The sequence below is a fragment of the Cygnus atratus genome, chromosome 16 (genome assembly GCF_013377495.2).
Source record: "Cygnus atratus isolate AKBS03 ecotype Queensland, Australia chromosome 16, CAtr_DNAZoo_HiC_assembly, whole genome shotgun sequence".
In the NCBI taxonomy this organism is placed as follows: domain Eukaryota; kingdom Metazoa; phylum Chordata; class Aves; order Anseriformes; family Anatidae; genus Cygnus; species Cygnus atratus.
This window is the reverse complement of record NC_066377.1, coordinates 16,136,608-16,159,193: the sequence shown is the minus strand read 5'-3', so window position 1 is coordinate 16,159,193 and position 22,586 is coordinate 16,136,608. Positions and strand designations below refer to the sequence as shown.

The 22,586-nt window shown below is 51.4% G+C and overlaps 1 protein-coding gene across 1 annotated transcript; it reads right to left on the bottom strand.

The window, feature by feature from the left end:
• Nucleotides 1–245: 245 nt before the first annotated feature.
• Nucleotides 246–22,586, bottom strand: L3MBTL1 (L3MBTL histone methyl-lysine binding protein 1). The gene is made up of 22 exons (XM_050714091.1): nucleotides 22,461–22,586; nucleotides 22,052–22,214; nucleotides 21,079–21,302; nucleotides 20,104–20,248; nucleotides 19,812–19,950; nucleotides 19,012–19,135; nucleotides 18,261–18,363; nucleotides 16,074–16,165; nucleotides 15,360–15,464; nucleotides 14,311–14,446; nucleotides 13,666–13,766; nucleotides 12,470–12,621; nucleotides 11,258–11,334; nucleotides 10,747–10,832; nucleotides 10,057–10,167; nucleotides 9,659–9,773; nucleotides 9,305–9,404; nucleotides 8,079–8,276; nucleotides 7,696–7,742; nucleotides 6,571–6,728; nucleotides 5,650–5,712; nucleotides 246–4,678 (listed from the first exon to the last, which is right to left on the bottom strand). Exons 2-22 carry the CDS (start codon nucleotides 22,185–22,187, stop codon nucleotides 4,544–4,546), a joined length of 2,547 nt encoding a protein of 848 aa, XP_050570048.1. The 5' UTR covers nucleotides 22,188–22,214; nucleotides 22,461–22,586; the 3' UTR covers nucleotides 246–4,543.

Sequence of the window (22,586 nt, the reverse complement as noted above, 5' to 3'; positions counted from 1 at the left end):
TGGAGGGGCCAGCGTGCACCCAGCACAGAGAGACCCTTTTAACTGGTGTCCTCCCAGCTAGGGCCAGTAACACTAGGATTGATACTGGGATTTCCCTTCAAGTTCTTTATGTTGAAGTAAATAAATCAGCCCCTCCCCATCCCGCTGCCTCCCGTGGGATGGGCAGGGGCCGGGGTGCCCCAATGGCAGGAGGTGGGGGCGTCCTGGGATGTGTCTTAATAAACAGTCTCCAGCTGTGCTGACTTCCATTGCTCACATTCATTTATTATTTTAAAACACTGACAAAACACATCACATCGTGATCTATATATATAAATTTATTTTTATACAGTTATAAATTTATATATATAAGACCTTTAAACTTCTGTATACTCAGGACACAAAGTTTGGGATAGCTTCACTGGCTACAACAAAAGTATTTTTGCTATGAAAACACAAAAAGGGGAGGTGCAAATATCAAAAACACTGAAAAATAAAAATAAAAATAAAAATAAAAACGAGTGCAAAATGAATGAAAGTGCAAAAAGGCTTTATCATAATCTTTCCAAAACATACCCCTCTTTTTCTCCTCCCAAGAAGGAAGGGGTGGATTGGAGGGACAGAGCTGTGCTGCAGCGGTTGGCTATTTCCCTCTCCTGTACACCAAGGGGTTACCCCAAAGAGGTTGAGGACTGAGGAACAGAAGAGCAGAAGCATCCAAGTTGTGTTTCTCTCAAGGCTCCCTCCTCTTCTCCAACTCCTTTCATTGCACTCAAGTCCCCCGACTGCCTCTGCAGGAGGCACCTGCCCTAAGCCATAAACACACCCAGACAAACTTGGTCTCTGGCAAGACAGAAAACTGTCACCCTCCTTGCTGAGCTTCAGACTGGCTACTTTCAGAAATGGAGACCTCAGCCTCGCACCATCACGCTGCGTGTTTCCACAAGGAAAAATCCCTTCTCAAGAGACTCCAACAGTCCCCACACACCCAGACCCACCTGTGGAACTGCCACCCCAGAAGATGCCTTGTGCCCGAAGCCAGTGTTTGGTGGGACATCCCACATGGCTCCAGCAGGAACAGGAACAACGGGAGCACAGGCGTGGGGAGCCTCTACTCACAAATACATTTGACTTCAAAAACCCTTCATTGACTTAGAAGCTTTCGCTGTCGTCACAGCTCTCAGGAAGGCCCCAGACCTGTGGGCCCAATTCAGTCCCTGTGTTGACTCCAGCTTCTCGGTGACACGGCAGTGGATGTTCCTGCAAGGAGTCTCATTGGGTGAAAAGGAAAGGAAACTTTGGTCCTTCTGCCTTGGTCACAGCTGCCCTTGATGCTCCCTGAAGAGGGCCTCTTGGTCAATGCTCTTTGAAGACAGAGGACTTGCCAAGGCCAGGGGTGCAAGCGAACCTTCCTTCTCCTGGCTTCCTTCTTGGGACCAGAGACAACTTCTGCTCATGGAGAATGTGTTGCCTGAGACCCTGGGCTGGGGTCTGCCACCTCCATGGCTTCAGAGACCATCACAATAAAACAGCATCACACCAACAGTGGAGGACATGATATTGTGATTTTTTTTTTTTTTCCACACTGGTACCCACAAACACCCATCCACATGTACACACAATACTTTGGGTTTGGTTTCCTTTTTAAAGGAAACAAAAAGCCTTATAAGTTTTAACAGCAACTAGCCCTTGACCATCTACAAACCCTATAACTCCTTCACCTAAAACAACCCAGAAGATTTGTACCCAAAGGGCTGAGAGACAGCCTAAGAGGCTGAAGAACTGGTGTTCAAGCAGCAGACAAGTGTGTGCAGCAGAGACCCTCCCCTTTCAAGTGGGGCTGGTTTTCCTCACAGCTGCTCCCTGGGCAGAGCTCAGATCCTGCAGAGGCTGGGATCCAGCTCTGCAGCCAGACCTCACAGCCAAGGGAAAGCACCTCTGCAGTCCTGTCCGGTTTGGGGCTGCTTGCTTAAAGGGAGGTCAGAAGAGCCCAGGTGTGGCATTATGCCATTGGCATAGCTTCCTGCTGATGCTGAAGGCTGGCACAGTACAGAGCACACACCTCTGCCTGTTTGCCTGCTGCCTAGGCAGAGCATGGCTCAACTACATGCAACAGAGCAAGAGCTGATGGCATTGGATGTGCCTGGTCTTGAAAGCTTTATGGCTCCTCTTCCCCTTCAGCAGGGATCTTCTGAACTCACCACTACCTCTGCTTCCCAGGGCAGCCCTGTGAGAAACAAGGCACTCCATCACTCACACGGGTTCCTAATCTGACACTCCTCTCCTAGCACCCAGTGACACTGCTTAGTCCCTTCTCCAGCAGGAGGAATGGCTTTGCATAAGGGAAGGGAGTAGACGAGAACAGGACGTTCATAAGTTGTTTCCTTACGAGCCCAATAACCACACCCTATGCAAGGGTAACAAGAGCCAAGCAGGAACCATTCCAGATCACACCTGAAGATGTCTCAGCAGGGCTTGCATGAAGAGTCCCACAGCTGAAGGTCCTAGGCCTGCTCCTCCTCTCCCCTAGCACGCAGTGGCCCAGGAAGACACTCCCCATTAGCTGAAGAGACCACCTTCAGGACCATTTACCATGAATCAAAGGTGACTAGGAGTAACTGTGGGACCCAGTTTTTCTTTCCTACTCACCCTCTCGCCACAGCTGGCCACACCACAGTGCTTGAAAAGGTGAAAGAAAGTGAATAGGGAAAGGAGAGGGAGAGCTCACTCAAACCCAAGCATTGACAAAATAAATACACGGACTAGTTTCAAGTCCTGCATAAAGAGCAAGCAGCAGACATTTCAAGAGCAGGTCAAATGTGACCCCAAATATTCAGTAACAAAGAGTCAAAATGCTACATTTCCATGGGAATCCTAGAACAGATTGACCCAAGTGTAACAGTGGCTTCCAAGGCAGTTCTGCTCCAAAAGACATTGCTAGGGCACTTACCAAGACCCTTAATCTCTGTCTTTGGACACTGGAAAAGGGGAAAAAAATGTTTTGCTCTGGCATGTCATTCTTGGGAACGAGAAAGAAAGTGGATGTGGGACTTGGATAACATCACGGCACGCTATGGAGAGCCCTTGGGTTGGGTGGCTGCCCTCCAGCACTGCACTGCCATACCACTGCTCCAGCAGCACCCGCAGGATGACAAAGTACAGCAAGTGCAGTGTGGGTGCTACAGGGCTCATCCCTGGTACCTGGGAACACACGGAATATCTGACTGCGCCAGGAACCTCCCCCATTGCAAGGGAGAGTTACGTGGGCATTTCCAAAGTGCTTGCACCCTTGTTGGAAAGGTGGCATGTTACTAAAAGGACGGAAGGAAGGAAGGAAGGAAGGAAGGAAGGAAGGAAGGAAGGAAGGAAAAACAGTTAGCTGCTGGCTTTCTTTTGGTTTGAAGGGAAGGAATCTAGAAGACAGCAGAGGATCCTGCTCTTCACACAGGAAAGTCTGGGGGCCTCTCAAGGGCAAAAAAGGGGTAGAAGGCAGCTTGACAGGATCAAGTCAGTCAAGTCAGGAATGCTTTAGGAACCAAGCCCTGATTCTGCCTACAGATAATTTTTGCCCTTGGCAGCGGTCTCAACTCTAGAAAGGGCCTTGCTCCTAATCACAGAATCACAGAATGGCTCGGGTTGGAAGGGACTTTTAAAGATCATCTAACTCCATACTCCCTGCCATAGGCAGGGCTGCCACCCACGAGATCAGGTTCGCCAAGGCCCCAAGTGGGCCAAAGCAGACCTGACTCTCCTTCACAGAAGATTTTTTAATTGCTGCAGGAGGGAACAAACTAACCAAGCATTGTTTCTCCCAGAGACATGTTGTCGAAGACAGCCTGAAGTGCAAGTGGAAATGCAGCTTGTTCTGCATCCACCCAGCTCTGACCCCATGGATTTGCTGCATTACAGTAAAGAGGAATAAAACAGAGATGCTGGTCATGGGCAGAGCTGCAGCCAGGAAACACTGCTCCCAGTGGGGGAAAGATGGGCCACTGGTTCCCAGTGCGGTGAAGGGGCAAAGCAAAGTTATCATCTAGTCTCGAGTCACAAGATTTCAGATAGGAAAAGGCAAAGTGAGCAAAAGCTCCTTGGGAGCATCCAAGCCCTCTGAGAGGAACACACTGAGAAAAAAAAAAAATCTCTCTCAGCTGCTGAGCAAAGGCAAGACCAGCCTGTGAGTATGTAGCCTTATCTTGGTGGCTTAAGCTGTGGTGCCAGTGCCCAGCTGCTACAACCTCTGCACTGCTCCGCCATCCCTGAACACACCCGAATAGGTGCAGTCATAGCAGGACATCGGGGCAGCTTTCGCACTGAGGCAGGCTAGTCCCACATCCACCTGCTGCCTGTGTAGCCACCCCCAAGGCTCGTGGTCAGCCTGTACCCAGCGCTGGAGCAGAGAGGCAGCATGGAGAGAGAGTGAGGGAGAGGACAGGAGATGGACTGGTGGGAGAGCAGAGATGCTGCAGGACACGACAAGCTGCGGGCGGTCGGGGGAATCTCTGTCCTGGCCAGACAGTTTGGCAGCACCAGTGCTGAAGGACGGTCCCAACGGGGCCAAGAAAAGTCACTTTAAGGTGTCATCAGCGTTCTTGAACATGAGGATGGCATTGTAGATCTTGAGTGCTGGGCCCAGCTTAACACTCATAATCTTGACGATGTCAGCCTGAGTCAGCAAGAGGAATGCTTCACCATCAATCATCTGGAGAGGAGAGCAGGGACAGAGGCATTCACCAACAACCCAGGCTGTGACCTCCCAGAGACAGACAGCTCAGTTACTCTCTGGGGACATGCACAGCTACATTCACAGCCCTTGGTGGGCTGCCACAGCAGCATTCCTGTTCACATGAAGCAAGGCAGGGGCCACCCACGGTGCTCCCACACTGCCCCAGATAAGCCAGAGCTGGGAACTCATGCACCCGGAATCGGGGCAGGGATAGGGAAAGGCCCATCCAGGGGCTGGCCCAGGCGGTCCCATTGGAGCTGGCCCAGGCTCTGGGAACAGGACAGCCAACAGGCAAGCCACTCTGGGCAAACACCAAGCCATTCCCTGCTCCAGGCACCAGCATGGATGGAGGCTGCCCCCAGCTTGGCTTTGCATGCTGAGCACCCTTAAAGCACAGGGACCATTTTTTAACAGGCTGGGACACTTGCTGTACCCAGCGTGTCTGTGATCAGCCTGCCCTGGGTGTATTGCACATGCTAGAAAGCCGTTCCCTTTGCGTGTCTGTCCACAGAGGGGTCTAAAAATCATGAACCTCCTTGATGGACAGCAGTGTTGCCAAACTGATGTGTTGGTGAGAGGATGCAGGAGGGGAAAGATGAATGGATGTGGATTAAGCAGTTTCCCTCAGGAGGCAATGATGCTACCGAGACTGCAGCACCATGCTCCCTACTACCCCATCCCAGCCTCCTCAGAGGGTTCATTCCTCACCCATGCAGCACAGAACAAGGCAGCATGAGTTAGGGGTCAGAATCTCCTTCCTGTTACCCTCTGCACAAGCAGACAGCTACACACTGGAACGCAGCATGGGAATCACTGCCAGGTGGGGGACATGCTCTAAGCATCTAGTGGCAGAGCTGCTGAAGGAAACAGCACTGGCCAGTTCTTCCCTCCCCTGTTGGCAAACAGCTGTCCTTGGCTGCCTTCACTCATCCTCCAGCCCTTCTCACCTCATCCTTGAAGAGTTTGGCTTGGTCCTCGCAACCCGTCAGAGTCTGAACAAAGCTAAAAACCTGGAATAAACAGAGAGAAATGTCAAGATGGAAGCAATGTTTCTGGCTGCAGACACCCTACAAGCCCACATCCTCATTTCCACAGAAGCATTTTTGGCTCCTGTAAGGTAACATGTGCCTGTTAGGGCAAAGTGCTGCAGTTGCAGCACTCTCCCATGCCTAGAGATCCCTCTTGGAGCAAGGCACGGGTGTCAGCCTTCTCCAGCCCCAGAGTAGCAAATGCTACAGCCGTTTTATCTCCAGTAAGTCATCTTTAGCACAGCAAGATGATTCCAACAGAGGGGCTGGGGAAGGAGTGGTGCACACAGAAGGTTACAATGGAAATCAGGCAGGGCTGTCTGCTGGGGCTGCCTCTCCAATGCCAGAGGCCAGCTACACAGGCCTCAAGAACAGCTGTTACAGATGCCAAAGAAAGTGAATGAAGGTGACAAGGAAAAATCAGATGTAAAGATTTCTTCAGAGGAGACACAGGAAAGTGACTCCTTATTTGCAGTCTACAGTTTTGCATTGTTGCTGTTTTACTTAGAAAAGATGAAACTGACTTCTTTGTAAAACTGCATCATGCTAAATGAAGAGACTACTGTTTACCTTCACCTGCCTGCCCTGCTAATGTCACATCCAAGTCAAGCTAGAATCTGGTAGTTGTGCATGTGCTCCCCGCAGCTGCCTTAAGGGCAGGTGACTGGCAGCTGTCCACACTGTATGCCACAAGGGGCACTTTCTTGATAGCCTAGGGAAGAGGCCACTAAAGCCCTTCTGTGCCTGGTACATGTACCATGGCACTGCACAGCCAGCTGGAGTGTTCCCAGTCATGCCAGTGGTTTAGATGCCAGCACACAACCTCCAAAACTGCCTTACCTCATCGATGGTCCACTTGGCCACTGTGGTTGCTGTGATGCCAGCCACCCCTGGCAGGAGTTTGCAATGCTGTTCCCAGCAGAGTGACAGAGAGCGGTCAGGATGGGCAGACAGGGCAGACATGAAGAGCGACTGGTGCATATTGTCTGAAGAAATAGCTGGCAATAAAAATGCAAGGTGTAACACAAGGAAGAGCGATGAGAACATCCCATCCCATCCTACAAGCCTTGGAGAGGACTCTGTTTAGGGACAGGCCTGGGGCTAGGAGCAAATGGTCTCATGGGTCCAAGTTATCAAGAGCTAGTGGTTGTCCCTTGAATTAACAGGAGAGTAATGCATCAAAGGCTTCAGTTTGGTGGGATTGCATATGGTAAGGGAAGAAGTTTAGCAACAACAAGCTTGACTTTGCCTTGTTCTCGCCACCTTCTCTCTGTTTTCCATACTGTACTAAACTTCCAAGCCAAATTTCACACCAGAATGCCATCCCTTATCATTCAGTCCATTTCAGGTTTTTAACAAAGCTTTAAGCCCTTGTCTCTGCTCCAGTGCACCAATGATGACTTCCAAGAAGAGATCTTCATTCAATCCCAGTACTAGGGTAAACACCAAGCCAGCCCATGGTAAAAATGATACTGGCTAGAAGAAATACCTTTCCACCTGAGAGCCATTTACTGTCTTATGTTGATCATCAGAACTAAATGCGAAACAAGTACTGTTGTTCATCAACAGTTTCTGTACTGTAGCAGTAATGTGGCACCTCACACTGAGTTTCTGGGGTACAGCATCCATAGGAAGAATGTCTGGATAAGACAAAGTGCCTAGGAAAATGCACTGCCACAGAGAGAGGGTCCTAATTCCCTATCCTATAATACTCAAAGATTCCCAGATATAAATCAAGAGAAGTGACAAGGGACCCACCAGAACTCTGGTAAGAGGCATGGACATCCCTTCTCAGATGGTTGGCTTTGACATTATGAGCTCTACGCAGCCTCTCAGCTTGGTGCTGACCTCTGCAAGGTCTGACTGAGCGAGCCAAGGAGAGACCTGCCTCTGCTAGCCACCACCTCTGCTCCCCTCGTCTCACTTCTGTTCCGAGAAGACACCATGGCAGAGGAACACACTTACTTTGGAAGTCTTCCTGCTGGATCTTCCGGTACTTTGGAGGTCGCCCTCTAAAGAGACAGGAAAACTGATTTCCAACTGGGTTGGGACTGGCCCAAGTGCCCTTCTCCACACTGCACAGAGCAATGCCTTGGCAGTAGGAGTAAGGATTACCTCTCAGATCCTGGTAAAAAGGGTTGACAGCCAATAACACAAAATGTGAACCAAAAAAACAGGAGAGGTGCCTGAGGTGACCCAAGAGAGCTGCAATAACAAATGCCAGCTGTCTACAAGCACACTGCCCCACAGGCAAGGAGCCTCTCCAGCTCAGCCATCCATCCTAGGGATGCCAAGTGTAGCACAGGTAGCCCGCACTGCTGCACGGGGCTTGCCATGCGTGGCCCTACCTCCCGTGGTGCCGGGATTTCTTCCGCTGAGGGAAGCCCATCAGGTTCCTCTTGCGAGCTGAGGCCTCAGTGTCGGACAAGTCTGCCTTGAGTCTGCCCTGGTTCTTCTCTGCCAGTGGGCACCCTGAGAGGCAGTAGTGGGCTGTGAATCTCCCAGTCACATGTCCTGACCCATCACAGCCTGGTGTGGGGCACTTCCTAGGGAGCAGACAGGGAGGCAAGAGTTAGACTCAGCATGGGGCAGGACAGGGGTGAAGCCACCTGGTGGCAGGGCCACACTTCTACCCTCAGCCACAGGAAGCCATAGCCCAGGCCGTACAAAGTGCAGTACAGACTTGCTGAACAAATTCCCTGGTCCAGGGTGCGATGTGCACTGGCTCACAGGCAGGGCAAACCTAGCTCCTCCAGGTACAAACACCTGTCCTACCTTCTGTGCTGCCATCACAGCCACCCTGTACAAGTCACCAGAATGCTGATCAAGCAGGTCAGCGGGGTTCATAAGATTTTCCATACTCCCTTCTTGCCCCCACAGGCAACCAGACTAGCCTCAGAGTAAGGACGAAGCATGTGTTATGACTGTGGGCAGTAGAGAAACCCTCAAGAGCCAGATCTGCCTCTCTAATCCTCAAGTACTCTCTGCTGTAGTCACTCCTCTGCTCTGATGCCAGCCTGCCATGCTGGGATCAGCATTACATCAGTCCCGATTTCCCCTGAAAAGGGTCATGCAAGCAACTGACAAAGCCCTGAGGGATATGCAACATCCCCTCTCAGTACTTCCCAGTTTACAACCTCACAGTGAAAGGGTATCCACAAGGGGTGGGAGGAATATCATCCTCAAAGCCATGTTCATCCATCAATGTTCATCCATCCATGAACAGCATCTTAAAAGTATGTAGGGGCTGTCCCCTACAAGGCCTATACGACCCCTTGGCAGATGGGCATGAAGAATGTCCCCAGGAGCTACAGGGGGACACAGGGCATGCACAGGTGGGGATGCACCAGTTTGTCAGGAGTTCCCCTGGTAGCGGGCTCTGGACTGTCTCACAGGCTTGGCCCAGAGAAAGCAAGAGCTGTCCCTGAGCTGGAGGCAGAGCCAAGCACGGGCTGGGTGCAGGGGCTGGTTGCTGACAGTTGCAGGGGCGTGCAGGTGCAGGGGAGCAGAGGAAGGCCCGGGAGCAGGGCTGGCATGGGAGCCCTGCCCCTCTGAGCCGAGCTGGGGAGCTCACCTGTGGTGAAAGCTGTATTTGGAGCTCTTGGTGTGAGGCATGTTCTTGCAGCCCAGGGTTGGGCAGCCCCCATGGGAAGAGGAGGCTGGTTCCTTTGGCCCTAGACCAGAAGGAGAACAGGGGACGCACTGTTGTGGCCATAACCCCAGGCAGAGCCAGGGCTCTGGGCTCCCTGCCTGCACCACACAGGAAGGATTTTCCCAACCCTGCAGTAGAAGCCCTTCCTCCCTGCCCACCCTTGGCTAGCACCACGACCGCACCCTCCCTTTTCTGCACATGGACAGGTGATGGTGACAGTGGGGATCTGGCACACTTGGGCCCTGGTATTAGGGGATGCCCAGGCCCAGAACTTACTAAGAGGAGGCTGCAGTGGGTGCCCAGTTTTTGAGCACCAGCCTATGGGGTGGATGTCCGGATGATCTGCATCAATCCAGAAATCATACACATGGCTCCAGCCGTCAAAATGGATCTGGGGAGATAAGTAGAGAGGTCACCCTTCAAACCTCAGGGCACCTCTCTGAGGAGCTCTGGAGCCTTCCAAGCTGACAGAAGAAGCAGAGCAAAGCTGAACTGCAACACAAGACTCTGCTCCACTCCTGGAACCAGGCACTGGGACCTGCCATCTTACACACTGCGTGCTTCTACAGACCTCTACACAAATTGCTGTTGCAGCTGGCAGTGGGTTGGGAAGGGCAGGAGCAAGCCAGCACAGTGCCTGGACACAGGCTCAGCATTGAGACTCCAGAACCCACCTTTATCCTATGATCTTCCACATCCTCCACACTAGCCACTCGGATAAAGGAAGGAGTTCTTCTGTCCACTGCCTCCAGCTTCATGTTGACCAGGAAGCCATGGGGTGGGCGCTGGGACAAAGAAAAGCCCAGATCAGCAGGTTCCATGCTCCAGGTTCACATGACTCTCAGATGCTGATTTGCTTTCCCAGCAGCAAATGTGTTCCTAAAGCCTAGCTCCTAGCCCTGTCCCCTGTTCTGTCCAGATAAGAGCCGCTCATGGTGAACACCAGGAGAGAGTGAGGACAGCGCTCCGTGATCTGAGCTGTGTTTCTAACAAGATGGGAAATCTTTTCCCAAGGGAAGAAGGCCTTCAGGAGACACATTTGGGGCATTTATAGCACAGCTGCACTTGGCTGGATACATCGTCTGTTGCAGCAATTGGAGACAACTATCAAGCAAACTTAAATGATTTCCCACCACAGAGCTTCTGTCTACCAAGGGCGATGGTCATACTTCCCATTTTTCTCAGTTTTGAACTATTTGCCCAGGATAGCTCTGACTTCTGAACTTAGACTGTAGATCCAGATCCCAGGCCTGTGGCAGGAGAATACTAAACATCATTTTACTTTTCATAAAAGCGAAGACCTGACAATGGAGAAAACCTGAATTCCTGCCCAGGCACAATGGAGCAGACAATGTGGTACTCACGACTTTAAAGGCCCAAGCTGGAACAGCAGATGCTCCAGTTTCTTTTAAGTACTTTTCCCAGATGAAGTTGTCAGGGTCAGGATAATCTAGAAGGGGGAAGATGCAGAAGGTGAGACACAAACTAGAAGACATCAAGTATCCCAGAACGTACTACTGCCCCGAAGGACCAACCAAGCCTGTGTCAGGCATGTGGGAATCTGAGAGACATTGAGATGTGCTACTATTTCCTCGTGGACCATAAAACCCAGGGTGAAGGGAAGCAGAAACATTTGGGCCTGCATATATAGCTTGTCTCTCCCTGGTCTCTCCTCGTGGCCTGACACAAACACCGTGCTGTACCTGAACACATGTACAAGAACCTCGGCTGTGATTTTGCTGAAGGAAACTGCCCGGGCCTGCAGGCAAGCACAGGCCATGGAGTTTGAGCCCCCAGGCACTCTGTCCCACCCTAGAAGGCCCATCCCTGAGGTGATGCACCAGCGAAGGCTGCGTTCCCCAGCCACCAGCTCACCTTGAGGAGGTGTGAGGGGTTTGCCATGCTCCTGACACCATCCGACTGGGTGGATGTATGGACTGCTGGGGTCACACCTAGAAGACACACCTGAACTGTTATACAGGACTGAAATACCTGGCTCACCACTGCCAGACAGTGCAGGCTGCCAGGGTCCTGAGCAGGCCAGCCAGCAGCACAGCCGAGACCAGCACCACCAGCAAAAGCCCCTGCAGAAACGAAGGCTTTGTACAGCACCCTTATCGCCGAGTGACCCAGGCCCTAGCAGAGCAAGGGCTATTGTGGGAGTACCCAAGCTCACTGGAGCGGGACACGAATGCGCCCTGGGTGCAAGCCCTGCATCAGAGCTGCTCAGAGAAAGCAATCCCATGGGGAGGGAGATATGCCATGCCTTTCAGAGCTCCAAGCAGTTGGATCTGGACAACCTGGGGGGCTCACACCCTGGTCACAGCTTCAAGTACACCACAGAACACGCGAGGACATAGCATGCAGCAGACATTGCTTGTGCCCAACACCAGTGAGCAAGGAGCAGCCACGGACAGAAACTGCTGCAACCCCACAGCTCCTTGTACTGCAAAGTGAGAGAGAACATCAGATAGCTTCAGCCACAAAGCAGGAAGCAGAACTGTTCTCACCCCTTCTTGTGCTACTTGACCTTAATCGGCCTCAACTGGGACACCTTCCCACTCACACACACCAAGTCAAACAATTACCCACCCATCAGCCCATGACTTGTGATCAGGCCTGTCTTAGCCCTGTGTTAACCAGAAGGCCATGGCAATGGCCCAGAAGGTGACATTGGACAGGTAAAGTTTGTACCCCAGCATGGGTGGGTGACCCCCTGCCTCACAGTCTCATAATGTTCTCAAGTTGGGCCAGGAGAGGTTTGGATTGAATATTAAGAATTTCTTCATGGAGAAGGGGTTTAGAGGGCATTCGAACAGGCTGCCCAGTGAAGTCGTGGAGTCCCCATCCCAGGACATGGTTTAGTGACAGGGCTAGGTAGGTCAGGTTGATGGGTGAACTTGATGATCTTAAAGGTCTTTTCCAACCTATATGATTCCATGATTCTCACTAGGTCACTGGTAGCCTGTCAGCAGCAGCATGCTTGTGGTATCATCCTATGCTTTCTAGAGCACCTCATCACTCTTGCTGAAGCAGCAGCACAGTGTCTCCCTGGCACTGGAAACCCAGAAGCCTCTGTGCACTTACCAGTAGTCGTAAGTATCATCCCAGTTGTCAAAGTGCACCAAAAAGCGATTGTCCACCACGTCAGTCACTGTGGCAACACAGATCAGGGAAGGGTTCATGCGGTCCACAGCCTCAAGCTTCATGCCCACCTCAAAGCCTGGAGGAGCCTCGTGCTGGGAGGAGAGAGGGGCAGGTTTCTTTCACAGCCTAGATTCCAGCACACTTGTAACTGCTTACCTTGCCCACTGCAAGAGGGCACCTGCCCCAAACCAGATCTCTGGCCTCCAGGAAGGCCCAGGACCACTTAGGGTCCCAGAAGAGCAGTGCCCTCCTGGGCGCACAAGAAAACAGGCAGAGGGTAAGTAACTCAGCCTAGTGATAAAAATAAAGAGGAAAAAGGTCTTCAGACCCTCAGGATCTCCTATAAACAAAGAGAAAAGCAGCCTCCAACTTACACTGATTCAGATTTAGCATTACATTTGTAGTCATGCTCCCCCAGTGGTAGCAGTTACTAATGCCCTAGGCTTGGCAGGAAGAGGTGGGACAGTGCCCTGCATCCTACCTTACCTTTAATACTTGGATCCAAAACCTGTGCAAACCACTATCATGCGTCCTAGTGGGATTGTTGCAGCAAATATATCCCCACCTTGGCAAGGAACCCATTAGTCAAGGAGGAGGATTTAGACACAGTAAATAGCTTGAAGAGGCTGATTTATCAGGAGGCTGTTTCCTCTGCAGCTAACAAAGAAACCATCAGGATTTTGCATTCCACTGTACTCTCACTTACCTTACCAAAGCTGCCATATGAAAAAAAGGTAGAGACAGAGATAATGAAGACAGAAAACAGTGGCAAAAGAATTATACTTATGGAACATTAACTGTTTTTGTTTTGGTTTTCTTTGGCAAAATAATTGTTGAGAGTAATGGCTCTCATTGGCCCAAACCAATACCTTTGTGACAGATGTAACTGTCCATGAGATGGACCTAGATGAAACAGCGAATCAGATCAGCTCCAATTCTGGGCACACCAAACTAGTGTCCAAGTTACAGATCCTCGGCAGCAAAGCATGCCACATCTCGATAAGCAATGCAAGCAGTGCACTCTCCTGGCCCTGTGCACTGTGGGTTTGAGAAGTGTGGGGTGGACAGAGAAAAGCCCAGCACTCAGTCAGAGGGGAACCTGAAGGTTCTGACAGGAACGAGAAGCTGCCACTCACAGTATTTCGGATCACGAAGAGTTGCTTAGGAGCTGCTTGAGCCTTTGTTATCTTCAGGTAGTTTGTCCAGCTGAATTCTTCCTCCTTATAACCTAAAACCCCTCATGAAGAGAAATGAGAGCAGAAAGTTCACAGAGAGCCAGACAGAAGGCCATGTGGCTGAGCCCAGCCATCCTAATACATCCAGCCCTCACCCTGCCAAGTGTGTCCAGCTGCAGGTGGATTGGGTTTTGAACAGTCCTTCATCTCCCACAGCCCATGGTTTAAGCCAATAGATGATTTGTAATTGCTATGAAATGTTAGTAATGGAGTGGAGAAACAGAGCTCAGCTCCTCCCCGGAGAGCACTGGTCCTGCCTGCCCCAGGGTGCACCATACCCGGGTCAGGGCAGCACAGCCGCCAGGCTCCAGCCTGGCACCGGGACATCCAGGGTAATGGGGCTTTGACCCAGAATGGGAATGAGCAGAGAAGTTTAGTCATGATAGGTACCTGAAGAGGTGTCATGGGGCAACCCCCAGCACAGTATCGTCCCTCCTGGGACCCATGGAGCCACCCTGTCCCCATTTCTGACTCTTTGACTGGGGACCCATTATTCACCCCCCTCCTTCAACAGGGCCTGCTAACCGAGACTCTCCAACTCCTTACCTTTTGGAGGCTGGAGTTTATGTCCTGTCTCCTCAAACCAGCCCGCAGGGTGGATGTCAGGGGAGTCAGCATTCAGCCAGAAATCATGACACTCAGAGTAGCCATCAAAGTGGAGACGCATCCGGTAACCACACACCTACCCACAGGGAGAGCAGGAGAAGGAAAGGCCCATGGAAACCTCCTGCTGTCCCTGGTTTGGTGTGCCACACACCACTCCTCCCACGCACCATTTCAGCACAGCACTTAAGGAAGCCAAGCACTTAAGAGCCACAATCATATGCCAGTGCACAAATCAGGAGGCACATGCCAGTCCCAAGAGGTGTCTGACATGAAGCAAGGCAAGTGCAAGGCCTCCACAAGCCATCTCTAAGCAGAAGGGTTCAGGCTGGTGCTTAAGATGCCATGGTGGGACACTTTTGTATTCACTGCATCTGACGGATCCAGAATGTGCAAAGATTCCCTTTTCTGCACCTGGGAAGGTGCTCACACAGAGGTTTTGGCTAAACGCCATGTTGATTTTGTGAAATCTCTAGCAGCAAGAACAATGGCTCATCTCCCTGGCTGCCTATGGGCCCGAGGAGCATTGCAATGCAAAGCTGTTTTGGGGGCATGCCATGGAGCCACATGGAGAGCCCCGGAGACAGAGAGCCTCCAAGGACACAAGAAAGGGCAATGAGGCACCTTCACACCATTCATCTCCAGGGCTCAGACCTGTCTGATTGGCATCAACTCAAAAGTAAAACACTGTTGCCATCACCACCATTTCTTCCCCCATTTCTCTGCTGTGTCAGGGTGGTGGAGAGATTAATGAGGCTGGGATACGGCAGCTGCTCCACTGTACTGTCTCCTGCCCGCCCATAAAAACTAGAAGGAAACGTGACTGAGGTGCCGGAGTGCCAGCTCATCCCATGTGGTGCTGGCAGCAGCATGCAGGCGAGGGCCCTCCACCAGCACCCCAGAGGGACCTCCTCTCCTGTAGAGCCTCCTGCTGGGCAGGCATGAGGAGCCCGTGGAGGGACTGAGGGACGAGGAAACCAAAGGCGCCTTACCTCAGCCACTGTCAGGACAAAGTACATGGATGGGTGTTGTGGGTCGATTCCCTCCAGCTTCATCCCCACTTTAAAGCCATTCTTGTGCTGGGAAGCTACTTGGTACTGGAAACAAAAATTAAGCTACAGTGTAAAAAAATGACAGACGTACATGAGTCTAGAACCATCCCAAGGAGCAACCATCAAGCTACGGGAGCTGCTGGGCCCAGGAGACTGTGAGCAACAGGTTATGTTGTCAGCTAAATTGAAGTTCCTTTTACACAGAAAAACACCTTCTTCCACCTCCTTGCAGGTTTGTGTCTGTTGCTGCTGTCAGGGCAGGGTGTCCCAGGGCTGACAGGGAGTGGGGCACGGGGCTTGGGCTCTTCTTGCACCCTGGGGAGCAGGGGTGCGGCACCCAGCACGGCCTCAGGAGAGCCCAGACCTGGACTTTAGGAAGGACTGGAAGGGATCCACCAACCTGCCAGAACCACAGGCAGACCACGGGGTGCTTGGGATGGGGGACAGCATCCTTATGGGGAGTGGGACTTGGGGCAATCAAAGCTGGAGGCTGACTGGTCACCTTCAGGTGAAGATGGGAGTGCTTGCTTATCCCTCAGAGCCCCACAAAACAGGGAAGCAAGGAAGAGAGGAGAAAGAGGAGGGACGGGAAAAAAAAAGGGAAAGAAAAGAGAAGACCAAAGAGGGGAAAAAGACAGGAAAAACCCAACTCACATCCTGGAAGAGATCTAAAGGGGCAGCGACAGCTTTCTGCTCCTCCAGGTACGACGCCCAAGACCAGCCTTCTTTCTTCTCCTCGCTGGCACCTGAGCGCAGCACAAACGCACACACAAGAGGCGCTGCTGAGGGTCCGCTCCAGCCCCAGTCCCTGCCTGCCTCGGGGCAGGTGAGCGCGTGGGTCCTGCGGGGGCCACATCCCGCTCTCACGCACAGTCCTGCATCCCTGCAGAGCCGAGCACTGTCCTACCAGAGCCCCTTCTCCAACAAACCTAGCCAGCTGTCCAAGGATGGACAGAGACAAAAGTCTCTCTCTCACAGGTCCCTGTGACCAAAATGTCTTTCGTCACTGTACAACACTCCAGGAAGGCATGCAAGGCCCCTGAAGAACAAGCCATCTTGTGCAAAAACATCAGGATACCTCTGCAACCAGTCCTCCAGCCAGTACATCCAAAATGGCCACAGAGCTGACAGATTTGGGACAGCCAGCACAATCCATCTAGAGGTCTGGGAATACAAGGAGCTCCCAGACATCAAACCAGCAGCAGATTCACCTCCCACTTCCACTCTGAAGGCACCAGCTCTGCTATCCTCTGCTCTGAGACATTCAGCTGAGTCCCCCTCAGCATACCAGGACCACTCTGATGCCATAGAGGTGCATTTACCCTTATAACACTCATTTAAAGAAGACAGCATTGTCTCTTTGTAGGCAGGGAGGTGACCCTTCATGCTGTCAACCCCTTGAGGAAGTCCACAGAGACCTTGTCCGAGGCACAGAAGATACAACCCAAATTTCTTGCCCTCTGTCTACTTTTTCTCCCCGCTTCAAAGCACCTGAACAGACTCCAGGAGTGCAGTCCTTAGTCCTGCACTAAGTAACTCACATTTGCAGATCAGCCTTGGCAGACTGTCTTCTGTAGGACAGGCCAGAAATGCAGGAGAAAGACCTATTCCTTCCTCCCTTGGGCTTAGAGGCAGTGGAGACAGAAAAAATGGGAACTTGCAGGCAAAATTAAAGCAGAGCTTTGGTGAGCAAGGTTACTAACACAGATACTTCATTTAATTATTAAGACAAATACCCTTATTACTGTTTAGGACAGAAAAAAGCAGCAAAATATGTTCAGGGAATCCCTAAGTACAAATTCTATGCTTCTGGGGAATGATGAATACACCCAGAGACACCTACTCTGCTGCACTGAAGTATCCAGGTGTGTAGTTTGTCTACTGACGTACTTCTAAAATAGGAGAAAATAAAATGTTGAAAGTAACAAGGTTCAGCACTGCTTACTTGTAAGCAGCAGGGAAGATTACATGTTCAGAGCTCATACTGTAGAGAAAAGGACCTGGCAAGCAAATATGACCTCTCTTTTCAGTAGTGTTTAACTCAGCATAAAATCAGGGGAGTATGGAGGGGAGTATGAAGCTGGAACAGTTTCATTATAAAATGACTTTAACTATGACCTTTCACTATTCAAAGAAAAAAAATTTCCATAAATGTTTACTTCCAGTACTTTTTCAAGCTTTCCTCTTTCATCCCCATCACACTCTAGGGAAAAAAAAAAGCAACACTGAATCTTTCAGCTTGTCTAACTTCCCTCAGTGCCAACAGCTCTGTGTTTGAGCTTTCCTCTGATTTGGTCCAGGAATAGATCCCTGTGAGATGAGACAACCCCAGATCACTCGGTTCCAGAGGCACCAGATCTACAAGAGCAGCTCCCAAACTTGTGAGCTCCTGATCACAAGAGAGAAGTTCCCTGTGAGACCATCCAAAGGGAAAGCCCAACATGGCACAGAGTCACATTACTGCTCAGGACAGCACCTCTCAGAGCACAGCATCCACAAGGGAGGGTAGATTCCCAAAGGGAAGGACCAGAAAGCACTCTACAGTACGGCACAGCTTCTGAAGAAGACAGCCGTAGCTGTAAGGGTGCGCTCGTCCCATGAGGAGGAAGAGAGGAAAGGAGAGAAAGGGAAAGAGACAGAGAGAGCAGGATCAAGCAAGCAGAGAAGTTTACAAGCCTTTGGGAACATGTACCAGCGTAAGGAACTGGGTGCTTGACTCTGCTGCAGCACCAAAATGAAGGCCCAGCCCCGCAGGACCACAGCAGGACCCCTCAGCCTCTGCCACGCAGCTCTGCTCCCAGCCACGCAGATGTGCCAGAAGATCGCTCACCCCACCGCCACCTGGCCCCTCCGTACCGTGCTGGCTCCCATTCCACGTGTCAGCCTCCAGATTGCTGATGGCAGAGTCTCCCACAGAGTTCTTCCTCTCTTCCTGCTTTTCCTCCTAGACACAAGGGCAGAAAAAAGTGTTGGAGATCTGGATTCCTGAGCAGAGGTTTGTGCAACGTGTTCTACACTCATGCCAGCACCAAGGGCCATAATGGGCCTCCAACAACATCTGTGATTTGACTGGTACTTGGCCCAGAAATGGGAAGCCAACAGGATCTGATGATGGGAACCCAATGGGGAAATATTGGCACTGTGTGGTAGCAATCACACCTGGTATGGATCAGCTACAGTCCGGGCTGGCAAGGAGAGCTTCTTTGCCTTGTCAGAGTCACTCCCCTTCCCCAGGACATATATCACACATATAGGTGCTCTCTTCAACACTTCTACTTTTGAGTGGCTTAGACTCAAGAGAGTAGCTGAGAGCATTCAGTACCTACAGCCCAATCAGGAAGTGTTCAACACTGCACAATCTGAGGCACTCAGCTGCCAAACAGCCAGCCAAGTGTCCAGAAGCCATGATGCTCCACACATTCAAGTCTTTGGGGCATTAACTGCTTCTGGCTACCCCTTCAACATATAGCTGACATGGCACTGAAAAGCACTGATGAGAGCTACACATATCAACAGGGCATACAAAGGTGGCCCAGGAGCCACCCTTGACATTGGCATGGGCATACATATGCTCTTCCTGCTCTCTTCTTACCATTTGCTCAGATTCATATTCTTCCTCTGAAGGGCTCTGGTAGTCCTTCCTCTTTCTTTTCTTAACAGGCTTGAGGATTTCAGTGGTGTTGGTGCTGCTGGCAGAGTTTTCCACGATGACAGACCTGCGCAGAGGAAGGAAAAGTAAACCACTGTGGCATGATACGTGGCAGTGACTGGGGTGTTGCTAAGGGAGTCATTGCTGGAGAATCACTGTCACCCCATTTCCCTCTCACACACCTCCCGTCCCTCCTGACTAATGTACGCACTCCTCCTAGTGACAAAGTTGGCAAGAGGCTAGAACCAGGATACAAACAAGAACCACCCTCATGCATTGTGTCAGAAACCTGAACCTAGGGATGGATCAAAAGTGATCCGGTTTTGTAGCAGGGCTCTAACCTACATCAGTCACACAGATGCTAGAAAACCAGTCCTGGGAGCCACATGTCAGTAAGCAGAGGGGCTGGAAATGCCCTTGTGACCCACACTTCCCACTGCTGCCCACTGCAGCAGCCTCCCGTAGCAGTCCTGCCCCAACAGATGCGCGCAATTTGTGAGGCCACAAACTGGGCAGGAGAAAATCTGTCTTCTTGCACCTCCTGTTGCCTCCTGGAACAAGTTTTCATCTACCCCACATTGTACCCAGGACACCCTGCCTACAGGAAAGAGGGAAACGAGTGGGGTACCCAGCACGTGCCAGAGACAGATGCACTTGCATCTCTTGCTGGAGCATACAGACCAGGGGAGAGAGGGCAGATGGATGGATTTGGCTCTGCACGGAGCAGACTCCCCTTCCTATACCTTTCTTTGAACTGCTGGTGACAGTGCTCGCTGCAGAAGCCCCTGCCTTCCCGGGCTCCATCTGACACATGTCTCCGGCCACATGTGTCACAGTGGCACATGCTTTCTGGTGTTGGCAGCTTGGGCTGTTCTGACACATCTGAGTTGGAGAGAAGAGGAGTAGTGAGGGCCAAGGAGCAGCAAAGAAAGGAGAGCAGGAAGCAGGAAATATTTGCCTTGCTTATGTCCTAAGCCAGACAGCACCTACAGAGTGATGTTACCCACACCAGAAGTACCACAGTGGTGCCCTTACCCTGAGCAGGAGTAGGATTGTCCCTGCTAGTTGGTGCCACCTCTGAGTCCCCATCTTTCTCTGCGTGGCCCTCCTTTATAGCTTCCGATGGAGGCATCTTATCAGCACTCACCACCTTCAGTGTCCCATACTCATTTATTCGAAACTATGACATTGAACCAAAAAACAGAAGGAAAAATGTTAACAATGAGGATAGAAATGTAACTTGAAAGCTAGTCGATGCATGGGAATTCTGAGAATGACAGGGACATGGTTTGGTGATTAGTGTATCCAAAAAGAGGACAGCTCTTCCAGTGATGGTGGTGAGCACAGCTCTGAAGTCCCCTGTGCTGCTGCTCCTGCAGGCAGTCTCTGCTGGCTGCTGAGCCTGACAGGCTGGTGCACTGCAGAACAATACATGGCTCAAGGAGGGAAGGAACACAGGAGAGGCTCCAGTCCTAGCCCTCTTCCGCCTTCTGTCTGCACCTGGGTGCAATCAGCACCAGCTGGTAGCACTGATCAGGCAAGCATGATGTGGTGCCCTGGGGCTGAATAGAAGCTGAGAAATCCATCCACTTTGTGCAAGCTCCTTCATGCTACTCAGTAGCCTCAGCACACTTACAGGTACCTGCTGTCTGATGAGTGCCAGACTGCTGTTTCCAGGATGAGTGCAGGAGTTTGTTGAGAGCCAACACCACAGCACAGCTTGGAAAGCAAAAATGCCCTGCACAGCAAGTAGGGGCATCCTTCTGCCTCCCTGCACAGGGCAGGCAGGCTGCAGCCCCACACACACTCTGCATGTGCTCTCCACTAAGCTCACAACACGGTGCAAGGTGGAGGTAGGGATGGGGCACAAGCAGCCTTGCAGAATGGGAACAGCTGAGGTATTCTCCAGCAGGGCCACGGGTACTTCCAGGACCCCACGTCACATTCCAGTGGTCCCAGCCTGGCATAGGGGGGAGGAGGGCAAGTGTAGTGGCCCATAGTTACACTTACCCGCAGGTTACTTCCAGGCAAAGTAGCCACCCCATCCTTCCACTCCAGCACACGGACTGTGTTGCAGGTCTGCACCCCGCTGATCTGAGGGATGACAGTAGCTGTGACAGGTTCACTCCCTGCTCCCCTCTCTGGCCTCTCAGCCCCTGTGCTTCTCTGTGGCTCCCTCGGGAATCGCTGGATTTCTAAGGTGCTTGCAGGAAGGTTGATGGTAGTGGCGTTTGCTTAAAAGGGGAAAAAAAGAAACAACCAACCAGAGACATACATGGAACACTTCACTGACGCAAACAAATCTTAAAAGAACCACAGTGGCCTTAGACAGCACAAAATGACAGAGTGGACATAATCTTCCTGCCAAGGGCTCAGTGTTGTGGTCTAAAGTACTCATAAGCAGGCAGCAGGACCCAACAGGATCTTTAGCCAGGGATGGCTGGTACTAGGAGGCGGCACCCACACTATCCACATTCAGGGGTTCTTACTTCAGCCTAACCTCAGCCTGTTCCCATGACCAGAATGCTGCCACCTGCTGTGGCAGGATTGTGCCAGTGAGCTCCCGGATTGCACAATGAATGCACTATATAATCCAGGGCCTTTCCACAGTGGGAACTGAGACATCAGGAGCAGGAAAAACTGGGAGATTTGCTTTTAATGCACACCCCTAATCTCACCTAATGCACATCCTCTTGAAAGATGCTGGTCAGCTGGGCCAGACAGAGCAGGCATCCAGGCACACTGCGCTGCACTGGCACAGAACCCTAGAGACCAGGGCTTCAGTTCAAAAGTTAAGAGATTTTCATCAGCCACAAACTATCAAAGTGATGTGGGATAGCCACAGAGAATCTCTAAGACAGTAACAGCAGCACGGCTTTGCCTCCCAAGGTTTGTATGCACAGACATACAAGAAGTGTGAGAGGTATCTATGTGTAGTGAGAAAGCTGAGGAACTACCTGGTAGACAGAACAATCCCACATACCTGGTATGATGAAGGCAGTCGTTGGCAGGTGAGTGCTCTGCACAGTGCTCTCAGTGGTGACCACATGGACACTGACCTCCCCAGCAGCATTCCCTTTTGTGCTTCTCACAACCTCCATCTCTGCTCTGCTGTCCATCACCTTGTGTGGGCACAGACCAAGCCACTGGAAGCCAGCAAGAAAGAAATCAAGTTGGTAGTACAAACACAAGGGAGTGAGAAAGAGACAGTGGAAGATGGTCCCTCCCTTTCCACCATCTCCCAGCAGACATCCCTGTAAGATGTATTAAAGGTCAATTGAACCCACGAGAGTAAAGAATGAAAGCCACAGCTGGTACCAACATGACTTGGTAAAGTAAAATGTTGTGAGATCACAGCACAGAGCCTGCGAACACCAAAGGGTTTTTCTTACCTGGTACCACCATAAGATGGTATGAGCACAGCAGGTCCACCACAGGCAAGGGCTGCTCCTGGCTCCACTCTGGTCCTATACCACTCAGACGCAGACCGTGACTGAGATTTGGCAAACCCTACCCTG